The sequence below is a fragment of the Sclerotinia sclerotiorum genome, genomic scaffold, assembly GCF_000146945.2.
Source record: "Sclerotinia sclerotiorum 1980 UF-70 scaffold_11 genomic scaffold, whole genome shotgun sequence".
Lineage (NCBI taxonomy): Eukaryota > Fungi > Ascomycota > Leotiomycetes > Helotiales > Sclerotiniaceae > Sclerotinia > Sclerotinia sclerotiorum.
Genome location: NW_001820825.1, coordinates 1,330,809 through 1,351,309, shown reverse-complemented (window position 1 = coordinate 1,351,309; position 20,501 = coordinate 1,330,809). Strand labels below are relative to the sequence as shown.

At 43.5% G+C, this 20,501-nt stretch overlaps 7 protein-coding genes across 7 annotated transcripts; 3 read left to right on the top strand and 4 right to left on the bottom strand.

Annotated features, from left to right (window-relative positions):
* Nucleotides 1-1,546: 1,546 nt before the first annotated feature.
* Nucleotides 1,547-2,625, bottom strand: SS1G_08627 (hypothetical protein; the record flags this gene model as incomplete). Its single annotated transcript, XM_001590836.1, has 4 exons — nucleotides 1,547-1,690; nucleotides 1,756-2,038; nucleotides 2,097-2,176; nucleotides 2,344-2,625. The coding sequence occupies 4 exons, from the start codon at nucleotides 2,623-2,625 to the stop codon at nucleotides 1,547-1,549; spliced, it is 789 nt and encodes a 262-aa protein (XP_001590886.1).
* A 620-nt stretch (nucleotides 2,626-3,245) lies between these two features.
* On the top strand, nucleotides 3,246-4,932 carry SS1G_08626 (hypothetical protein; the record flags this gene model as incomplete). Its single annotated transcript, XM_001590835.1, has 3 exons — nucleotides 3,246-3,448; nucleotides 3,501-3,647; nucleotides 3,813-4,932. The coding sequence occupies 3 exons, from the start codon at nucleotides 3,246-3,248 to the stop codon at nucleotides 4,930-4,932; spliced, it is 1,470 nt and encodes a 489-aa protein (XP_001590885.1).
* Nucleotides 4,933-5,559: 627 nt separating this feature from the next.
* Nucleotides 5,560-7,962, bottom strand: SS1G_08625 (hypothetical protein; the record flags this gene model as incomplete). The annotated part of the gene is made up of 2 exons (XM_001590834.1): nucleotides 5,560-5,889; nucleotides 5,941-7,962. The coding sequence occupies 2 exons, from the start codon at nucleotides 7,960-7,962 to the stop codon at nucleotides 5,560-5,562; spliced, it is 2,352 nt and encodes a 783-aa protein (XP_001590884.1).
* Nucleotides 7,963-8,895: 933 nt separating this feature from the next.
* SS1G_08624 (hypothetical protein) lies at nucleotides 8,896-9,039 on the bottom strand (the record flags this gene model as incomplete). Its single annotated transcript, XM_001590833.1, has 1 exon — nucleotides 8,896-9,039. One exon carries the CDS (start codon nucleotides 9,037-9,039, stop codon nucleotides 8,896-8,898), a length of 144 nt encoding a protein of 47 aa, XP_001590883.1.
* Nucleotides 9,040-10,319: 1,280 nt separating this feature from the next.
* On the bottom strand, nucleotides 10,320-14,498 carry SS1G_08623 (hypothetical protein; the record flags this gene model as incomplete). The annotated part of the gene is made up of 1 exon (XM_001590832.1): nucleotides 10,320-14,498. The coding sequence occupies one exon, from the start codon at nucleotides 14,496-14,498 to the stop codon at nucleotides 10,320-10,322; it is 4,179 nt and encodes a 1,392-aa protein (XP_001590882.1).
* A 951-nt stretch (nucleotides 14,499-15,449) lies between these two features.
* On the top strand, nucleotides 15,450-15,587 carry SS1G_08622 (hypothetical protein; the record flags this gene model as incomplete). Its single annotated transcript, XM_001590831.1, has 1 exon — nucleotides 15,450-15,587. The coding sequence occupies one exon, from the start codon at nucleotides 15,450-15,452 to the stop codon at nucleotides 15,585-15,587; it is 138 nt and encodes a 45-aa protein (XP_001590881.1).
* Nucleotides 15,588-18,335: 2,748 nt separating this feature from the next.
* On the top strand, nucleotides 18,336-19,878 carry SS1G_08621 (hypothetical protein; the record flags this gene model as incomplete). The annotated part of the gene is made up of 6 exons (XM_001590830.1): nucleotides 18,336-18,521; nucleotides 18,661-18,733; nucleotides 18,909-18,976; nucleotides 19,183-19,239; nucleotides 19,351-19,766; nucleotides 19,827-19,878. The coding sequence occupies 6 exons, from the start codon at nucleotides 18,336-18,338 to the stop codon at nucleotides 19,876-19,878; spliced, it is 852 nt and encodes a 283-aa protein (XP_001590880.1).
* Nucleotides 19,879-20,501: the final 623 nt, after the last annotated feature.

Here is a 20,501-nt window from a genome sequence, read left to right as displayed (position 1 = left end):
TGGTAATTGCTTGCATCGTGACCCACAATTCACTAATGAGTGGTAGACGATGATGTTAGTCAAGAAAACTTCTTTTGGGATTGTGAATGGTCTGTGATGGACGCTTTTAAGTCGCATGCTAGAGACAGATCATTGTGGTCTGATAACCCGTGAATACTCTCTCAAATCAAATGCCTAGATATTGTGATTTATTTCATGCATGACGGCCAGTTAAGTTCGTTATCAGATTCGTATCCACAGTATAGATTTGTCGGGCCGTGCCTTGTGCAAATCATGTTACTTCTTGGCATTGTCGAAGCTTTTGTCGCATGTCAATAAGCTTGGTTCAAAGAATTGAGAATGGTATACTTGAATGTTCAAATAGAGTTGAACTAGTCTAGTACCGTGTACGTACCAGTGTGTGACATTGCTAAACAACGTTCCGCCATTCTGCCGAAAGGCGGTAGACTTTAAAATATCCCGCATTTCGTTTGTACGACTTTCAATACCTACTTGGTACCCAACCTTAAATCTTGCTACACCAAGTTCTAACACTCACTCCAATCATGGCAGAAGAATCTTCTCAGCCCACATCTCTGATTCGAGATTTCAAATTTGATCGTCTGCTGAATCAAGGTATTCCTCAACATCCAGTCTGCTTCCTTCATGCATTCCACCTCTAACTAGCCTCCCCACAAAGATCAAGCAGGGCGCCGTTCTGTTCTCTACGGTCACATTAATTCCAAGCCATGTGTTTTAATCCTCGAACGCGCTCCATTTCCCACTTCCACAACTTATCTGTCATCCCTTCCATCCACTCTCGAGTCCCTTGAGAATCTCGGCGCAAACGATATTTACTTCTGGTACTTGGCCAATAATGGTCCTTCACAAACCACCGAACCTACAGACCTCAAGATTAATCTCATATATCCATGCACGGAACAGCATATTAAGAAATATAGGAAGCAGGGAGTTCGCATGGTCACCGAGACGCCCAAAATTTACAGCGAGAAGATACGCCCCTACATGCAAGCGAAACGAGATGGAGGTAGATTAAATTGGATATACAACATAATAGACGGAAAGACTGAAGTAGAAGATGTTATATATAGAACCCCGCAAGGTCGTGATGGGGATGAGGGGTTCCTTTTATTACCGGATCTCAATTGGGATCGGAAAACGATGGAAGGGCTTCATTTGCTAGGACTAGTAGAGAGGAGAGATATATGGAGCTTGCGAGATTTGAAGAAGAAACACATAAAATGGTTGAGACATATGAGAGAAAAGTTTGTGGAGGCTACGGTGAAATCATACGAAGGATTAGAGGAGGATCAGTTGAAGTTGTATGTTCATTATCAACCGACCTACTATCATTTCCATGTGCATATTGTACATGTCGCATTGGAGGCTGGTGCAACACAAGCAACTGGAAAAGCGATCGGATTGGAGAGTATAATCGAGCAATTGGAGACGATGGAGGGCAACGAAGAAGCGGGGATGGATAAAGTGTCCTTGAACTACACTGTTGGAGAAGCGAGTGAGTTATGGACGGATATATTCGAACCTATTAAGACTGGTTGTACAGTTTCTCCACGGCAAGAATAAGATCGTTTACTTCCGACCCTCCAGGGCAATCCGTCCATTTCCTTCCATCACGTACACAAAAGATTTCTTCGTTGAGTCTGACCGTGCAAGATTTTGTGACACCGGCCTACAATTATCGATTAGCATGAGTCTTTATAGTATGACTTGGCACTCCTGTTTCTCCACACATACCTCAATGCTCCTTCTGACACTATCCCTCAACATTCCCATACCATACCCTCCATCATCCTCCGCTGTACACTCATTGAGCTTACTGAAATCCATTCCGTGCTCTAATGCGCAATCTTCCACTAAACTTCTCTCCGGAATATCCTTGTAATCTCTGGTTAAACACATGGTAAATCCAAGATAGATTTTTGGATCGGGATATAGGCTCGCAGCACATAATTCGAGAATATTGCCCATGCATTCTTGCGGGCCATGTTTACAGGCTACTCCATCATTGTCCGTAGGCCTGCGAAAGATTGTCCGTTAGCTTTTTAATGCGAGCCTTGCGGACGGATGAAACTTACGCGCCAATGAAAGAGAGTGTGAAGTTAACTTTATCATATACCCTCTGCATAGCTGGTAATACCATCATCTTCAAACAATCCTAGATTCAGTTAGAGATGTGCTATCAATCAACAGATAGCTAAAACGAACCTGTGCATCAGGACATTTCTATAGATAAGAAGTCAATAAAGTCTTATAAGGGAATATTTCAAAGTAAACAAGAATTCAAGCGGTGTTGAAGAATAACAGGAGTATACATAAGCTTACACTCATTATGTGCGCTTCCAACGGTACGAGTTTATGATCCGATATAGATACAACATCCGTCACAGGTTTCATCTCCGTAGATTGCAGCTTCATACCACATCCCATAAACAACTGATGGAAATTCGCGGTCCAAAGGAAATAAAATAGAGCAACCGTTAGAGCTCCAAAAACAAGAGGTCTAGCCCTTCGCGGCGGTGGTCCTGTTAACATTCTTTCCGTTTTCTCGTTATCCATACTTTGATATTCGAAATTTGTATTGATCGTCGGTAAGGAATCCTTCATTTTGATGGATCCATAAAGTACTGATAAATATAATGAAGTTGATGAAGCTTTTAAATGCTGATGGAGCTTGAGATAAAGGTTCGGGATATCTCTGGCTAAATGCCGAGCATCCACATACCGAGTATCTGATCTGATCCCATATCTGATCGGCTGACCTAAGCAGTCATTCACGAAAAGGAGTCAATAGCTGGTCCTCATTCTTTCTACCTCATGTGTCTAATTTCGGAAAATATCCAAAGAAATTATTTCATTGTTTCATTATTTCCTTATTCACCTAGATCATCTAGATGGTTCATCTGTAATATTACCATGTTAAACTCTGGACCACTAACATCAGAATAAAGATCATCTCATTCACTACTCCATATATAAACATAGGGATTGCGTTCACTCGGGCCGAGACCTTCTCATTCACTCTCCTTCAATATGCACTACCGAGATATACGGCTCCATCCCCATCTTCTTAAAGTTTCCTAGAATATTTCTGTCTAAAAGAAACCTGACTCCGTTCTTGATAAACATCAAAATCAACAATTGCACAGCATACAAGTATATTTGTCAAAATAAATCTTCTCATCAATACTATCTATCTATCTCACATTCTGAGCTCGCTTATCATCATGACTTCAGATTCACCAATCACTTTGTTCCTTCAACCTTTGGATGTTGATATTAATAAGATTCATGCATTAGCTAAGAGTCTTTGTGAGACGTTTAAGAAGTTGGCAAAGGAATCCACAAATCAGTTTTTGCAAACTCCTATCTCTGAAGAAGTGTTAAGACCAGAGAAGGAGAAGGAGGGAAGATATTTGGCAATCGATATGTGAGTTCACAAAGATCAGACTGAAAGAATTCCTGAAACTGACATACAACAGCGGAGGTTCAAATTTGAGAGCTGGATTTATTGAACTTTCCGGATCGTCTACTGAAGGTGGTGTGGTATTGCCAGGCAAAATCAATAGACTACTTGAAAAGTCATGGCAAATTGGTGAAGATCACAAATCGAATAATGCGGATGAGCTGTTCGTATGGATTGGAAAGTGCATTGCAGAAGTTGTTCAGGATGGAGTCGATAAATGGGGTTTACAGCTGCCTTCTGTATTACCAACGGGTGTGACGATGAGTTTTCCAATGATGTTTGATACCCCTTTATTATCTATAGAGAACGATCACTAACATTTGGACAGCCAAAATTCATTGTCAGAAGCAATGTTGATGTCAATGGGCAAGGGATTTGCTATAACCTCAAATCTCAACCTTGGTCAGCAGCTCCTAAAAGGCTACGAAATATCAGCTGCATCATCCAAGCCCCATCTTCCCCGCATCAAAATAACCGCCATAGTGAATGATTCCGTGGCAACTCTAATATCATTCGCCCATCAACATCGAAATACACCTCACCAAAAGGCCTCCATGGGTCTCATCGTCGGCACTGGCTGCAATGCCACTATACCCCTCTCAATCTCCAAGCTCCATTCCACCAAACAGCCCTCCGCCATCCTCAAATCCGACGATCACAACCGAAACGACACCAAAATCATCATCAACACAGAATGGTCTATCAACGGCACCGCTTCTCCCCTCCGCGACCTTAACTTCATCACAAAATGGGACACTATTCTCGACGTCAACAGCGAAGCCCCAGGTTTCATGCCCTTCGAATACATGACGGGCGGCAAATACCTCGGTGAACTAGGCCGTCTCATAATCCTCGACTATTTCACCACCCAACTCCAGCTACCCATCGAGACAATTCCTCCTGTTCTCCGCAAACGTAATGCACTGGATGCAAGTATACTTGCCAAAGTAGGAAGAGAAGACCAACTATGTCAGCCACTCGATCTCGCAATCCCATTCCCAGTAGACTCAAAAACCGGCAAACAGAAAAAATGGACCCCCGAAATGGCAGACATCGTAGTACAAATAGCCAAAACGATCCAAAAACGCGCAGCAGGCATGCTAGCAGCCGCAATAATCGGCCTCCTAACCACAGCCAACGAAATCCAACTATCCTCCTCCCACACAAGCCCCCAAGAAAGTCCCCAAAACACCAAAACCATCCAACCCCACGAGGATAAAATCTCAGAACTCCTCGTAGGCTACACCGGCTCCTGCATCTCCCATTTCCAAGACTACCTCGCAGATTGCCAGGCTTATCTCGAAGATATCATGCGCAAGGAACACGGTCCCGATAAGGGCGGAAAGAGAATCGTGCTCGAGGCTTGTATGTATGGTAGTATTATTGGAGCGGGCATTTTGGCGGGCACGGTAGAGTGTATGGAGGAGGAGAGAAAGATGTGCGGTTGAGGATGCGGCGGTGGGAGTGGTGGGTTAGTATGTGTGTGGGATTTTGGGATCTTGCTGTGAGGTTCCGGTAGGAATGGGAATGAGGATGAGGATGAGAATGAGAATCAAAGCGAGGGAAAAGAATGCGTCGTTTTCTTTCCCCTTGGCTTAGTTTGGGAAATGAATGAATGGTGGGCATGAATATGAATGTGAGCAATAATATGAGCATTTGCGTAGGTATTTACACAAAACAGGGAGTAGGTACTCGCACACATATCTGGATATATGTGGAGCTAGACATGAGATGAGATAAGTTGAAATGAGACATGAGAATAACGACCCGCACACAAACAGAAAGACAGAAGGGGTAAACAAATATAGATAGAGACAAACCCTAAACAATCCACATCACTTACCTAAGTACTCAGACTCATACTCATGCACAATTTTAAAACAAGTGATCTTGTAATATAAAAAATATATAAACATATGGGGATATCATACATTGAATGCATTTATATGCCGTGGCTTGCTCGCTATACTCTGCTTCCAATTTACCAAGCCTGAATCTTAAATTATTCATGTCCATGCCGTTCATTAGAGACAATGTCTCCATATAATACAAATATCTCAATTTCAGCCTATGCCTCAATGAAACCCATTTAACCCATCCGTCAAGTCCGTCAACTCCTCTTTCCTTTGTTTGTATAGCTCTTGGGCTTCTCTCTCACGCTTGGAAACAAATCCCACTCTCTCCCTCAAATCTTCCAATCTCCTCGAAATGGCTACATCTTCCGAGATCTGTAGCGTTTTAAACGCATCTAAAGAATAACTAGCTTTCGATAGAGCATCAGCTGCTTCACCGATTTTTTGGCGTAACACTTTGGCTCTTTGTTGATAACCTCCTAGATGGAGAGCGAGTTTCTTTTCGGATTTGTTACCCTTTTCAGCGGCGACTACGATTGATTCTTGAACATTCTGGGGATTGGTTAGTGATTGAAGGGACGAACTTGGGAAACAGGGGCTTACATCAAAAGCATCTAGAAGCATCTGATGCTCATCAATCTCATCATCGGAATCGTATCCACTTAATCCAGGTAATAATGAGGATTTATGGGCGTTATCCCATGCCGCTCTAAAAGCATCCGATCCTTGCTCTACCAAATCTTTAGGAACTTCCATCAGTAGCTGTAATCGTGCTTGCGAAAGCGCATCGTCCTCGAACACTTCAATGGCTTGTGAGGTGCCCTTGACTTTAGCTCCAGGCGTGGGATACTTGAGGGCGTCATTTGCAATCAATAAAGCTGCTTCCCTTTCAATGGAACCTTCAATTGTATCTTCAATATTCGCCACAGTTTTCATTAATGCGTTGATATCAATGACTGATGGACGAGGTAAACCTTTTTGTAAGACTTGTGTCCGTCTTTTGAATTCTAACTGTTCTTGAGCTTCTCGGATTTGGCGATTCCGCCTGTCCCTCAGCTCTGCATCTTCCTCGGATAATTCTTGAATACCAAAATTTTCTTGTTGCTCTTCAGGTAGCTCCAGCTCCCATTCGGTATCCTTTGGCTTCGGCAAAGACGCTAAACCAGCTCTCAATGAGTTTTTGAGTGTCATATCCCTTAGTTTGACATCCTGGGGTGTCCTTCCAACCAACTCCATCTCGCCATCTGCATTTAATGCAAAACTATCTCGAGGAGTTCGCATTGGCGTGGCTCCTACACCATTTCTCGCAGGAGTTGCACCAATTCCATTTGCACGGAAAGGGGTTGCCATGGGATTAGGTGTTTCCATTTGTTGCCTTCGAGGAGTAACCCCATCAAATCCTGTGCTACCGGGTCCTTCGTGTAGGGGTGTATTTTCCCCTCCTAGAAGTGATGATTGCGTCTCAGTCAGAGCTCTAATATTTCGGATTTCGTTGGCGATGTGGTCCTCCTGTGCTGGAGCTCGCGGTGTTCGAATTGGTGCTCCACTATTGATAGTAGAATAGGTATTCACAAGTCCTCTCGTTGCGTCATTCTCGCTCGACCTCGCCATTATATTTGCCCTCTCTCCTATCATACCCATTTTTACAATTTCTTCAAGCTCCCCTTCACCAACCTGAGGTGCTGGCAACACTAGAGCCCGTCTCTTACTACTCTGCTCTGCCTCTCGAATCTTCTGCATCTGCCCAGCTTTTATGGCTGCTTGATATGATGCTGATGGGGCATTTTTGTCACTCTTTTGTCGTTTTAGATCCTGATTATCATCTTGGTCGCCTTTGCGCTTGATCGCAAGTTGTTGTTTTCGTGGATCGAAAGCTGCTCTCTGCTTTTCATTTTGTATGGATTCATCACCAGTATCATAAAATCCAGGAGCGGGCGCTTTTTCGAAAGGTATGTCGGCATTGTAATCCATCATTCCCTTCTTTCGATTGACAACCTTGATATTAATGCCAGCATTTTTAAGCTCTCTGCGCTTTTGTAACACGGCCAACCTCCTCGACTCCTCCAATTGACGTTCACGAGCTTTTCTCTTCGCCTTTTTACCCTGTGTATTTGCCAAACGAGCACGGGCTTCGCTCAACATTTCCTTTTCGTCCTCATCCAAGTCGACAGTATCTGGTCTCGCAGGTTTCGATTCGGGATCTGGGTCGACTTCTCCGGGTCGCAATCTTCGTACGTCATCCGCAGATGGTGCTTTGGTCTCTCCGCCGTCAGGTCCACCGAGTCCAAACTCTCCAGCTTCCTTTTGTTCCGCTTCATCGAGTAATTTCTGATATCTTTCGAGACACTGAGTAGCGGTTCGTCCAACGATCGGAGCAATAGTTCGCCATTGTGTTGGCATCAATTTTGCCAAATGTAACAACTTTTCATCCTCTTCCTTGCTCCATTCAATTTTACGAATTCCTGGATCCAACCATTCGCTCCATCTTGCTTTACATTGCTTCGGTGTCTTTCTTGCGAGAAGTGAGGAAACTCGAGCCCATTGATTCAACCCATACTTCGAAACACTTGCTTTTAGAATTTCATCTTCAATATTAGTCCAAACTCCACCTTTGACGACAGGCATTATGGCGTCTGAAGATGTTTATTTTGTCTTGCCTTGTCTCTGGTTAATGTTGATGCGCCTGGAAGCTTGAGTCGCGAGAAATAAATCTTGGGACCTTGTCAATCACTAGCGTGAGGTTTACGGCGTATTAAAATCACGTGATATTCTGCTTCCCAACGTCCGCTGATCTCACCTGAAAGGCATGTAGTAGCATCGCCAGGTCAAACTATGTTTGTTTAGGGGCGGTGATACGCAATTTGCATAATTGTAATCTAGTGCCTTCATGTTCTTCCTCGGAGCAAGCGGAAACAACATTTTTCCACGTCGGAATGTCATTATCGATAATTATTATTCGAAATATTTCTCCCTTGATTTAAGCCAAGATACGAGCAGAAGTATTTCGCATCCAGTATGAGGTCACAAGAGTCATTCTTCCAAGAACATTGGACATTGATTGCATTGCCAAGTCAAAAGGGGTTGAAGCTTAAATTTGTAAAAGTAACGGTACAGAACTGCATTGCAAATTTTATGATCAAAAATTTCCCTCTCTTCCTGTATTGCAAAACGAGTGTAGCAGTGAGCCAAGGTCCAAGCATAAAATAAACATCCAAAGCAAATCCGAAAATTCCCCCAAAAAAACATTTCAAAACTTATGCGGGTGTTGAGGAGCAAACAAAAGCCGTAGTAGTAGTTGGCACACCTGCTTCCACCGTTGTTGTAAATCTCACAGCAGGACCAACGCCGCCGATTAGCTGAACGCTTAAAGCACCGCACCCAGCGCAGTCCACACTACTTGTCGCTGTAATGGTAGATGGGAAGAGAGTCTTTGTAGGCCCATGGGTAAACTGTTTCAATTGGCTCAAGGTAGATGTGCATGAAATTATGGGACTCCCTTGCCTCTTGGTTGGGGGTAATTGAGGACCGCCTGGGTTGTAGGATAGCGGTTTTGCACCTTCAGTGACAGTCACCGTCGTCAGATCCGTGGCACATCCTGTTTGGCATTTTGCGCATGCGCCAGGAACGGTTATGGTCGGAGTTGCGCGGCAGCAGCTGGTGCTGGGTGGAACGGTTATAGTTGTTGTTGACAGAAGGATACATAGGGGAACTTAACTTTTTGTTAGATTCGTGCGATTACACATTTGTGATTGATTTTACGTACCGGGTCCACAGGTGGCAGAGTTGAAGGATTTTGTTCCCGAGCAAGCTATCGCATCATTAGTTCGCTGATACTACTTGAGGAAAGCTTGGTAACATACGGAAGGAGCTTTGAATGGTGGTAATTGTACGGGTATAGCAAGAATGAGGGACAGTCTTCACTGTTGAAATGGTACTAATGTATGTCGTGGTTATCAAGCTTGGGGCACATGTTTCGGAACGATGACGAAGGGCGTCTGGAAGACAGTAGACGTTTTGCCTAAGGGCAATGTAAGTATCTGTACATTTTGGTAGTGAAGAAGGAACTCAAGTACTGCTTACACTGCAGTCAACAAAAGAAGACCGATTGTATAAAGGTGATTCATATTGGAAGTCTTGTCCTAGAGTTTATTGCGTAAAGGTTATCTGGGTTGACAGGGAAATATTGCAGAGAAGATGAGAGGGTATATATACATACATATACAACATCAGCTTCGTTCCTTCCACGAATCATCTCTCGCTACTTCGCGGAATGGATCATCGCATTCACAAACCAAACTCAACGTCGGAACATAACTACACAACGAGGGAACAGACTTACGTATCAGGCTTTTGCTTTGTGAGCTATGTCGTCAGCTGAAGAATCTCGTAAGATCTTGTTATTTGTGTCATGAGATCTTCACACTGCTTACACGAATTAATTCTCGTATTCCAACTGTATTGCGTAACACCAAGACCATTCTCAAGAGTTGTCATCATATTTGTTATTCATCATAGTACGCTGGATTTATGAACTATAGGGAAACTCGATTCGTGGTATGGAGGCTCAAATTGCGAAGCAATAAATACTCAATACTAAAACTGTAAACCGGGAGATTTCTCCATTAATGTGGTCAATATATATATTTTTTAGTCTTGTCCGTTCTATATAATTCCTTTATATAAAGCCTCAAACTTTAGCTTACACGTTAATCATACATTACCAGCCATTTCATTAGTCTTCAACGCCTTTTAATGCAACCATCTCGCCGTGCTAAAAGAGGATTCACCGAGGAATCCAATCCAGAATCCCAAAATTTGTACCCCACAAGCCTGCTCCAGGAATGCAGCCGAGACCCGAAATACCAGAAGAAAACAAGTCCAGATCAGTTATCTCAATCAGGAGAAGAAGTATTGACTTTGCTTAAGGCGTGTCACATCGAAAGCCCCCTGTATGACAGTTAATCTTCAGCTAGCGTTATAGTTTAGAGTTTGCTTACCTTCTTAGGAACGGGAGCGAACTTCAGTGGAAGCCAAACCAACTGAGGAAGCTCACTGCGGGCTTGCCCCCGAGACTTTGGCTTCATTGTTGCCTCAAAACCGGATGTGTGTACGATCGTTGACTCTGCCTCTTCTGAAATTTCCTCTGCTGCCTCCAATTCAATGGCTGGGTTATCTTCTAGAGCCTCTTCCAAAGCTTCATCTGTGGCGCCAGTGTCCCATGTGCTGACAGTATCATGCTCTGTGGCTGACCTCGAGTTGACCATATTTCCTAAACCTACGGTTTTAACATCCATTTCCGGATCAAGCTCGACCTCTTCCGTCATTGCTTCGTATATACTGGCTGGTGTAACCATGCGCTTACCTTCTTCTACTTCCTCCGGGTTGGATGAACGAAGAAGACGCCGTCTCTCCACCTCTATCAATAACTCGTGGATCTTTCCTCTCTTGGATGGCTTGAGGGATTTGCGATATTGAAAAATTTTACGATGTGCTAGTGTTCCCGACTTGACTTTCACAAGTTGCATGTAATCCTTGTACCGGGTAGCCATCTCTGCTGCCAAGCGCCCAATGACATCGTCGCTGTGTATTTCGACGAAAGCATCTCTCAAGATTGTATTCATTGTATCAACATCAGCGGCATGCGTCCAAAACGAATCGTGGACAGCAGCAAACGATAGCTTTGCTTCGTTGGATTTCACAGCTGAGAGAAGCATATGCGTTGCATCAAGGGAGTGAATGAAATTTGGTGGAAATCCTTGAAGTTGTTTACGACTGCTCACGGGATCCGACCGATGTGGTTCAGCTAAGCTGAGAAGTTGAAGGCTCGTGCGTACTAGCCGTGATTTGTTGGTTCGGTAAGGTTGAACCACTGGCAGGTTCAATGGTGTAGTCCATATGACACTTGATTTGAATTGAGACATCTCCTCTAATTTTGATGCATCGCCCTTAGAAGGACGTGCGCTTTGCTTGGAGGCATGTTCAACTATGCGGTTAACTTGCTCAGGTGTCAAGCTACTTGAGACCCGAGATGCACAATCTCCGAGCCAGTACTGAATATCGTGCGCTCCTCGAAACATGGTCGAGAGAGCGGTAAAGATTTTGGTGACGACATAAGAAGCTAGAGTGCCGGGATTGTCTTCGGTATCATCTGGCAAATCCCTATGAGCTGCTACAAGCTGCTTTCGAACCTGTGCCTTAGCTCCAATGAAGGTCACGCCATAGACATTAGTCATAACAGTTTGTTTAACAACCTTTCGAGTTATTTTTCCGTCTAAAATTTTGGCTTTGGAATGCCCCTCAAGCAAATCTTTCTTGATGCTCTCCTTTACCAGATCTGCGACCGCAGTATATACATCCGCCGGGCGATCACCAGGCTCGAGATTTACTTGCTGGGCGCCCCATACATCACCGCCTAAGGCTGCGTAATGTTGAAGGCCATTACAAGTTCCATCCTGATGAACCGGTAGATATGAGACAAAGCTAGCTGGATCTCCAGATTCAAGCGCGTTCTTTAATTCCATGCATGCTGCTAAGCATTGCCACGGATCTTCAGCCTGTAGCCACCATCTATCGCCTCCCAATGGGTTCGTCGCCGAATCATAAATTTCGTCAATGTGTTTGCTTGCGAATTCTTCTCTCTCTGAAAGACTTGCTTTGTCAAAACCATATACGTTGGCGAGGTGAACCTTGAGCCACTTTAGACCAGAAGTGCCAAGTTTCTTCCCGACTCCAAATATCATAAGTCCTCTACAATGATCTGCTCCCATGTGATTAAGGTATGGAGGAATTGGATATGCTCTTCCTCGAAAATCCACGTTGTGTGGGAAGTAGAAAGTTTTATCGCGGAGAGCTCTAGCGATTTCTAGTTGGAAGTTTTGAAAACAGCGTTGGGAATGAAAACCTGCTTTGGCATTTTCTACTTTCTTAACCGCAGTGACCCATCTTCGGCGTTCGAGTGGATCGGAAGACGTTTCGGGCTCGGGAGGGTATTCGAGTCTTGGCTTGTCCGGAGCAAGATTCGCAATGGCGTCCCCGGAATTCCAGGCATCTAGCATAACATCAAAAACTGGCTGGTTTATTTTCCACGATTGCTCTCCTAGTATATTGAGGCCTCTGAAAACCGTAGTCAAATTCCCCTGATCGATAGCAGCATCCGCATAATTCCTTTGATCTTGGTCCCCATTCTTGACGCGCATGACTTTTCCGGGGTGTCTAAGGAAGCCACCAGAACTGAACCCAGTCCATGGCTCAGGTTTTACAAGCATGGGAAGATGTTTTGCAAGAAGACTGTGAACAGGCTCGCGCTTAAGTAGTTCTACAATGACTTTATTAGCATTGATAACACCAAGCTTTTTACCCAACCTGTATTGTTGGCCATGAGAGAAGGCAGGCTGCATCTGAGTAACCGTCTCATTGGTTTCAGGGTGTTTCAATGTGACCGGAACTTTAGCAACCTTCAACAAAGATTCCAATAAGAAAGATCCAACTTTAGCTCTAATTCCGATGGACCACTCCCTGGAACGAATCTGAGATAAAACAAATTCTTCAGATGAATGGTTTGTGGAGTGGTTTTCATCGATCGATTCCCCACTAGCACCACGTGCTCTACTTTTGAGTATTCGGAGCATTCGAGCCCTGTCGGCTGGGCTATCGCGGAAAAGGGGCTTCGCCTTGTTTTGCTGGATGGATTCAAAAATGCTCTCATCCTCTACACTCTTGGCGATTTGCAAGATGGCAAATGATAGAGTGAGACCTTTGTCGATCCCGGACGATGATAAAGCATGCATATGGCTTATAATGGTCAGCGCCGAGAGCTTTTCAGCAGGAAGGTAGCGTAAAAAGGGCCCATATTCGCATCTACTAATATCTGCCGCACTTCTGTGCTGCTTCGCTTCTGCCTCATCAATGGCTTTCAGTTCTTCTTCCAAAGCTGCTGTCAAAGCTAATTGCCATTTCCACATCCTCGCACCCAGTGATTTCGATTGTAGTGTTGTATTTAATCCCAGCTTTGCCAGATTCGAGCTCTCGTCTCTCCAACGATCTATGGCAGCCTGTACAGCATCTTCTTCCAGCTGTGACTGGATATCACGATGCTGTTCCTCAGTCATTTTTGACATGTCAAAACCTGCAGATGGTAAACTGGAAAACAGCGACAACGTTTTCCTCAATGACTTTAGTCCGAGACCCTTTTGATCGGTTTGGCGAACTTCTGGAACCGAAGCGCTTATTTTATCAGGGTAATGTAGAACTCCATCGGAAGGGTCTACCGCTCTGGATTCCGGTGCCTCGGAGACAAAGATATCCTTCATGTCTCCAAGTCCCTCTGCCAGGTTGTACTTTGGGCAAATATGGTTGATCATGTCCAATTCGTGGGGTGACAAAACATTACATGCGAGAACTTCTAAACCTGCATCCCCTTGAACCATATCCATATATCTCGAGACCAGTCTTTCGCGTCGCTGACCCGGTGGTGATTGAAGTGAAGCTTTGAGCATATATGCCACCGTCAAGGCATCCTGTGGTAGATTCTTATTTCGTACTTCGAGTTCGAACCACTTGTGTAAAGATTGTGTTGCTTGTTCCGATGGTTTCATCATGATTTCGTGAACTGCAGCTCGTAGGTAATGATTTTGTAGATGTAGAAGTGTCTCCCTATCCACGTCTGGCATTTGTGCTATACGTTTGAATATCACACTTGCACGCTCTATTCTTCCAACCTGGAGACAGGCATAAAGTAATGCTATAACTTCATCTTGAGTACCACCAACCGCATCAACACCACTACGTCGATGTCTTATAGGAGCTATTACTCCATCATCTGGAATTATAATTGGTTGTTGAAGTTCGGGCAAACTGAACGGGAACGACGCATAATTTTGCGATGGTAGATTTTGAAAGCCCTCAAAGGGAAGTTCCTCGAATGACTGGTTTACAGCTGTTGCCAATGACCGCGATGGAAGTTTTGTAGAGTTTGCTCTTGAGTTTCGCGTTTGTCGAAGGCCGGTCGCTTGGGACGCCGAGTCAACATGAATTTTGCGGCTTGAGACAGCTTCGTTCAAATTACTGCTTGGATATAGAAATGAAAGATATGTCTGTTGACGTTTAAGCCTGTCAACAATTGGGTTGCCACGAGCTTTCCGCCCTGCAGCTCGTACAAGCATTTTTTATGTGTAGGTAGGTAAAGTCAAAGGAGGGGATCAGAGCTATTTACAAAATAAATTGGAACAAGGAATTGGTAGAAAGATAATGCTTAAACATAAAACGACAAAATGAAGGTGCTCATAGTCAGTACGATCCGCGGATAGTATAGGTAAAGTAAATGTCTAATGCTTGCGGAGTGTAAAGATCTATGAAGAAGTGTGAAGGCAAAATTGACATATTTTTTCTTCTTCTGGGCTGGTAACAAATGGATAAGCAAAAAATGAGTGCAGGGTTCATCTTTATCAATGTCCAATCACGAGTAGCTGGATGTTAGCCTTGCACATGCGTCGATTGACTTCAGGCTTCAGCCTTGTGTCAGTCGATCAGGACCCAATCATACAAACCGCGACTATTCCGCATCAGCCTTGTTGAATATGTAGAACTGCCCAGTGCACGTGGGTATACATGGTAGCCGCGCGGGGTCGTGGGTGCATTACCGATGCTACTGATACTCGCTAAAACTCCCCCGAAAAAAAGAATGTCTAATGCCAACAGGAATCTCAATCCTTCATAGTTCAGCATCGATTGATCATTGTCTGTCATCAACTTATCAGAATGGTTGTCAGTAAAGCTATCAGGGCTACTGGATGTGCTTCATGTCGTTTATCCTTATTAAGGAATCTTATATCACTCCCAATCCGGACTGTTCCCGCAACTGGGAGATTCCACGCGACTAAACTTGCGAGACAGCAAACCCGCTTTTCATCTAATATACGACTAAGTGGACAGGATGAAGCTTTCAAGCATGAGGCTTATTTCGAAAATGGAGAGTTCTTAGATGAGGATAAAGCAGGTAGGGAGGAAGTCAAGGACGAAGTTTCTCAGTTTGAGGATTTCCCAGAAGATCGAGACCTCTTAGATGAGAGCAACGCAATTGGGGGAGGTGTTGAGAACTCAGTTACTTCTGTACCATGGTACCTGCAAGTCGAAGCTTCTCAGCTAACACCAAAAACTCTTTCCGAACGTCAAATAATTCCAGATCTACCAGAATTGCCGCCCCCAATTCTTCAACCTATGCTACAACAGATCTCCGTCGATTTAGGTCTTGATGATCTTACACTACTAGATCTTCGAAAACTTGACCCTCCACCTGCACTGGGAGCAAATTTGATAATGCTTATTGGAACTGCACGAAGTGAAAAGCATTTACACGTCTCCGCGGATCGACTATGTCGATGGTTGAGAAGCACATATAAGTTACGTCCAAGCGCAGATGGGTTATTGGGAAGAAATGAATTGAAATTGAAGTTAAGACGCAAATCACGGAGAGCTAAGCTTTTAGGCAGTGCGGCCGACGATAATGGCGATGATGGGATAAGAACAGGTTGGGTTTGCGTTGATATTGGTGTGGTTGAGAGCCCAGATATGCATGCGAATGCTGTTCCTGAGGGCGATGGGTTTGTGGGTTTTGGAAGACGGACGGATGGAGTTAGGGTTGTCGTTCAAATGCTCACGGACGAAAAGAGACAAGAAATCGATTTGGAGAAATTATGGGGTGGAATTTTACGAAGGTCAGGTCAATCGGAAGTTGAAGACAAAGAGGTAGTCGAAGACGTAGAGGTTGGAGAGCCGATACCTACAATGACTCCTCCACCTCCACAACATACTTCAAAAGCAACCCCAAAATCTCGAGGTTTTCAAGTTCCACAAACTCGACAATTCCACACTGCAGCAGAAAGAAAATCTGACACAACAATGGACGAACACCCACACGGTATCTTATCCTCACCACAGCGAGACGGACAAATTGAAAACAGTAGACTAACAGAGCTTCAGCGATCAGTACTTTCCGACTTCTCTTATGGTAAATTCGAAAAAGCAACAAACGATGTATTAGAATACAGTGCCAACGACCCGAAGTTGGATTGGCAAAATTTCCTGTTGCACCACATGAAGATGTATCTTGAACATGTCTCAGTAGAACAGGCAATGCTCGATTTGGGTAGCGGTTATACCGCGGGGGATACATCCTTCCTCAAGTGTTTCAAATATGCTGCGGCTGATATTGGAGAACCTCACCACCACGAATCCTTCAAGTGGGATTACGTTTTCTGGTTATTCCATTATGCCCAAGGCATCGGTCATCCTTGGTTTGAGGCCGTGAAAATAATAAACTTGTTCAAAAGATTTAAAAGCAAGAAATTTGACGATGGTGATGTATCTGATGAATATTACCATAAAATCTTACGTACCATACTTGAACCTGCCCGAGGACCTTCAGACACAAGTTACGCTCCTTCACACCTTAAGGTCCGGCTCGCATTGATGGTCATTCAAACAATGTATAGACGAGGCCACAAAATTCTTACCGAAGACATGTTCGTGACTTTGCAAGAGGCTACAGAACGTACTTCGGAACTCGATATCCTAACTGTTCAACCTAAAGCAACCATCAACGACTCTCTCGGACTACCCACAAAAGCCATGACACCAATCCAACGTCGAATCCACGCTCTCATGGTAAATCTCGATTTACCTCCTTTTTCAGATGTATCTAGAATGCGATTGATGCAATTATATGCACGAAATGGATATTGGGTAGCCTTTTGGGATATTTGGAGGTTGCCACTCCGTCAGTCCAAACCACAATCGTTTGAAATGTATACATATATGTTTCAGAGGGTAGCAGAGACGGGACACCAGGAAGGTTGTATGAAAACATTGCGCACATGGATTGAAGATTTAGATCGAGAGGATTCCCCCGTGAAACTGGAAGGTGAAATTGCAGAAGCTGTTAAAGCTTGTTTGATGGTTGCGCATCCGGGTATTGAGCAAGAAGCAATTGAGAATCCTGACAGACCTGGGGAATGGTTTTCCTTGTGGAGAAGATGCCATGGAGGAGATGAACAGTGGACAAATATTGTCGAGGCTATGGTTGCTGAACATGAGCAACAAGCTGCCCAAAGTGACGATGCTGAATTGAATGAGGATGCTGCTATGATGACTGATCAGGAATTAGATCAAGTTTACGATGACGAATATCATGAGACTCTAGCCACGGCTAGCGGACGCTAATTGCGGTAATATAACCTTCCAACAAGAAACGTGGCAGGAAAGAAATGCCAATGGACGTGGACGATAGAATATCTATGGATTCGTCGAGGCTCAAAACGGAGAGAGACTAAATGAAGAAATTACGACATGAATGGTAATGTATAGGGACAACATTGATGATATTTTGAGCACAAATATTTCTTCTTGAGTGGCAACGGGGCGTCATCGTGTATTTCCATGTAAATACCTCTTTGAGGAAATTAATATCACTTCCTTCATAAAGGCATTTGACTTTGGTAACTAGATACCTACATGTGATGATGGAAAGACCATTAAACAACATTGGAAGCTGGTTCTTGGAGTTATTTTACTATGGCAGCTTTTTTCTTACCTAACACGTTACAGCAAGAAGAAATATCACGGCATTGGAAGCTAAGAAACAAAATATGAGCTCACCGGTGATCAAAACTTGATACTCCAGTGAGTACGGGAGTGCCAAGGTATTCAAACTGCGCCGGGACAGCTCACCGGTGATGAGAATGGATCCCTGCTTGACAAAGCTCGGACTACTCCGCAAACGACACCACAATAAAACAACCCACCAATCATTTCAATCCATTTAATCTAGTCTAGATCTACCTACCGCCATTTCCCATGCATCACAAGACACTGAACATCCATCCCATATCATTTCATTTCATATCATACCTCACAATAAACATCACAACACAACAAAACCCACCTCAATAATCCACTATCAAAAACCATCATCTAGCTCTTCCCCCATCTAATTACTATTTAAAATGAAAATCACCCCTTTCGTCCTCCTGGGTTTAAACTCACTTCTCCCCTTAACAAACGCGTGGGGAACATTAGGTCATCAAACCGTAGCATATGTCGCTACGAATTTTGTAGCGGAGAGCACGAGAGATTATTTTCAGATGTTGTTGAGGAATGATACGGGGAGTTATTTGGCGGGTGTCGCGACGGTAAGGATTTTGAGTTTTGGTCTATTGCAATTGATTTTTGATTGGTTGATGCATATATATGGATGAAGATTTGAGAGGAATTCCAATTGGGGAAGTTTTGAGATGTGTCAATTTACTAATATTTTTGGGATTCGTGTAGTGGGCGGATAGTTATAGGTTAGCTGCACTGTTGAGGCTCTTTCAAAGATTTTTTAATACTGAGATCAATGCAGGTATACGAAGGCGGGGAATAATACAGGCCCGTGGCATTTTATTGATGCGTTGGATGATGTGCCTAGGTGTGAGTACTTTCTTTGAGAGAGGAGTTCAAGGGTTCAGCTGAAGGGAACGGAGACAATGAGAGCTTTAGTATCTAGGAAGTCATGCTGATGTTGAGGTTTTGTCTAGCTTGTGGAGTTAAGTTTGCTAGAGATTGTGGGGAGGAGGGATGTGTGGTGGGAGCTATTTTGAATTTTGTGAGTTGAAATTCCAGCTAGTTGTGGACAATTCTTTATATTATCTTCAACTGCAAATCCCGTAGCTTGGTTGGAGTTTGAAGAATTTGGCACTGTTAAAAGTGTCTTCGAGCGTGAGAACTTAGGACAAAGAGCCGCGGTGAAATGGAAGAAATATCTATGAGTCCAAAAATCGTAATGGAAATCGATGCTAATCAAGAGATCAGACGAGTCAATTACTGGACCCAAACGTGTCTAGATATCACAAATACATTGCTGCAAAGGTACGAATATCTGAACTGATTTTAAGCATTACTAACATATCTACAAATAGTTCATCGTCCACGTGAGTTTCCACCCTCAGAGTCCCCCGTATCAACTCACCATAAATCTAGTTTGTCGGAGATATCCACCAACCTCTTCACGCCGAGAACATCAACATAGGAGGTAATACTATCAAAGTAACCTTCAACGGCAAAGAAACCAATCTGCATTCTTTCTGGGATACTGCCATTCCCGAGGAACTAGTCGGAGGATACTCCATGGCCGATGCCCAAGAATGGGCAAACGTGCTAACCACCGCCATAAAAACCGGCATATATAAATCTCAAGCGAAATCATGGCTTGAAGATATGAATATAGGTGATCCATTGACCACAGCGCTCGGTTGGGCTAAAGATTCTAATGCCTTTATCTGTACGACGGTTATACCGGATGGAGCAGAGGTGTTGCAGGGGAAGGAATTAAGTGGTGAATATTACGAGAGTGGTATACCGGTTGTGGAACTACAGGTTGCGAGGGCGGGATATAGGTATGTCTTTTTTCTTCTTCGGGGCTGTGTTTAGAGATGTAGTGCTGATTAAATCTCAAGGCTTGCAGCGTGGTTAGATATGATTGTTCGTGGTATTAAGACGGAGTTGTAGGTTGCTATTACTTATATTTTAATCTTTTGTGGTTTGTGGTTAGGGACTTAGGATAGGAAAAAGGGAGTTGGAAGTTGAATACCAAATTTTAGGAAATGGTATTGATGATTATATCGTTCCTCAAGCATTTTCAGTAGGATAAGGTACCTAGATAGGGTGAATAGACATCAAGATACCGTGTGGAGTATACTATGTTCTTATTACTTCCTCTCTCTATAATTAAGACTTGCCTTACCTATTCACTGCTAATGGAATAGAATAAAAAGAAGATATAAATGAATCAAACGATAGAAGTTAATATAACTAGGTAAGATTATAATTATGGATACAAATGCACCCTTTTAAACTCACTCGGTTAATATTCTCTAACCCTTAACCTTTATATGTCATATATCATCTCATCTGATATAGTAACAACGTATGTAAATAAATTGGTATATAGATGGGTATATTCTTAACTTCTATTCTGCTTGGATATACTGCAATATATGGTATTCAAAATTCTCAAATCTCTCTCTCTGTTTGTCTTTCCCTCCCTTTCCCCACCATTCTCTCTCTCAAATCTCCCATTTCCAAATAGAAATCTCATCTAAATTTCATCCCTTTCATCATCGTCTATACAA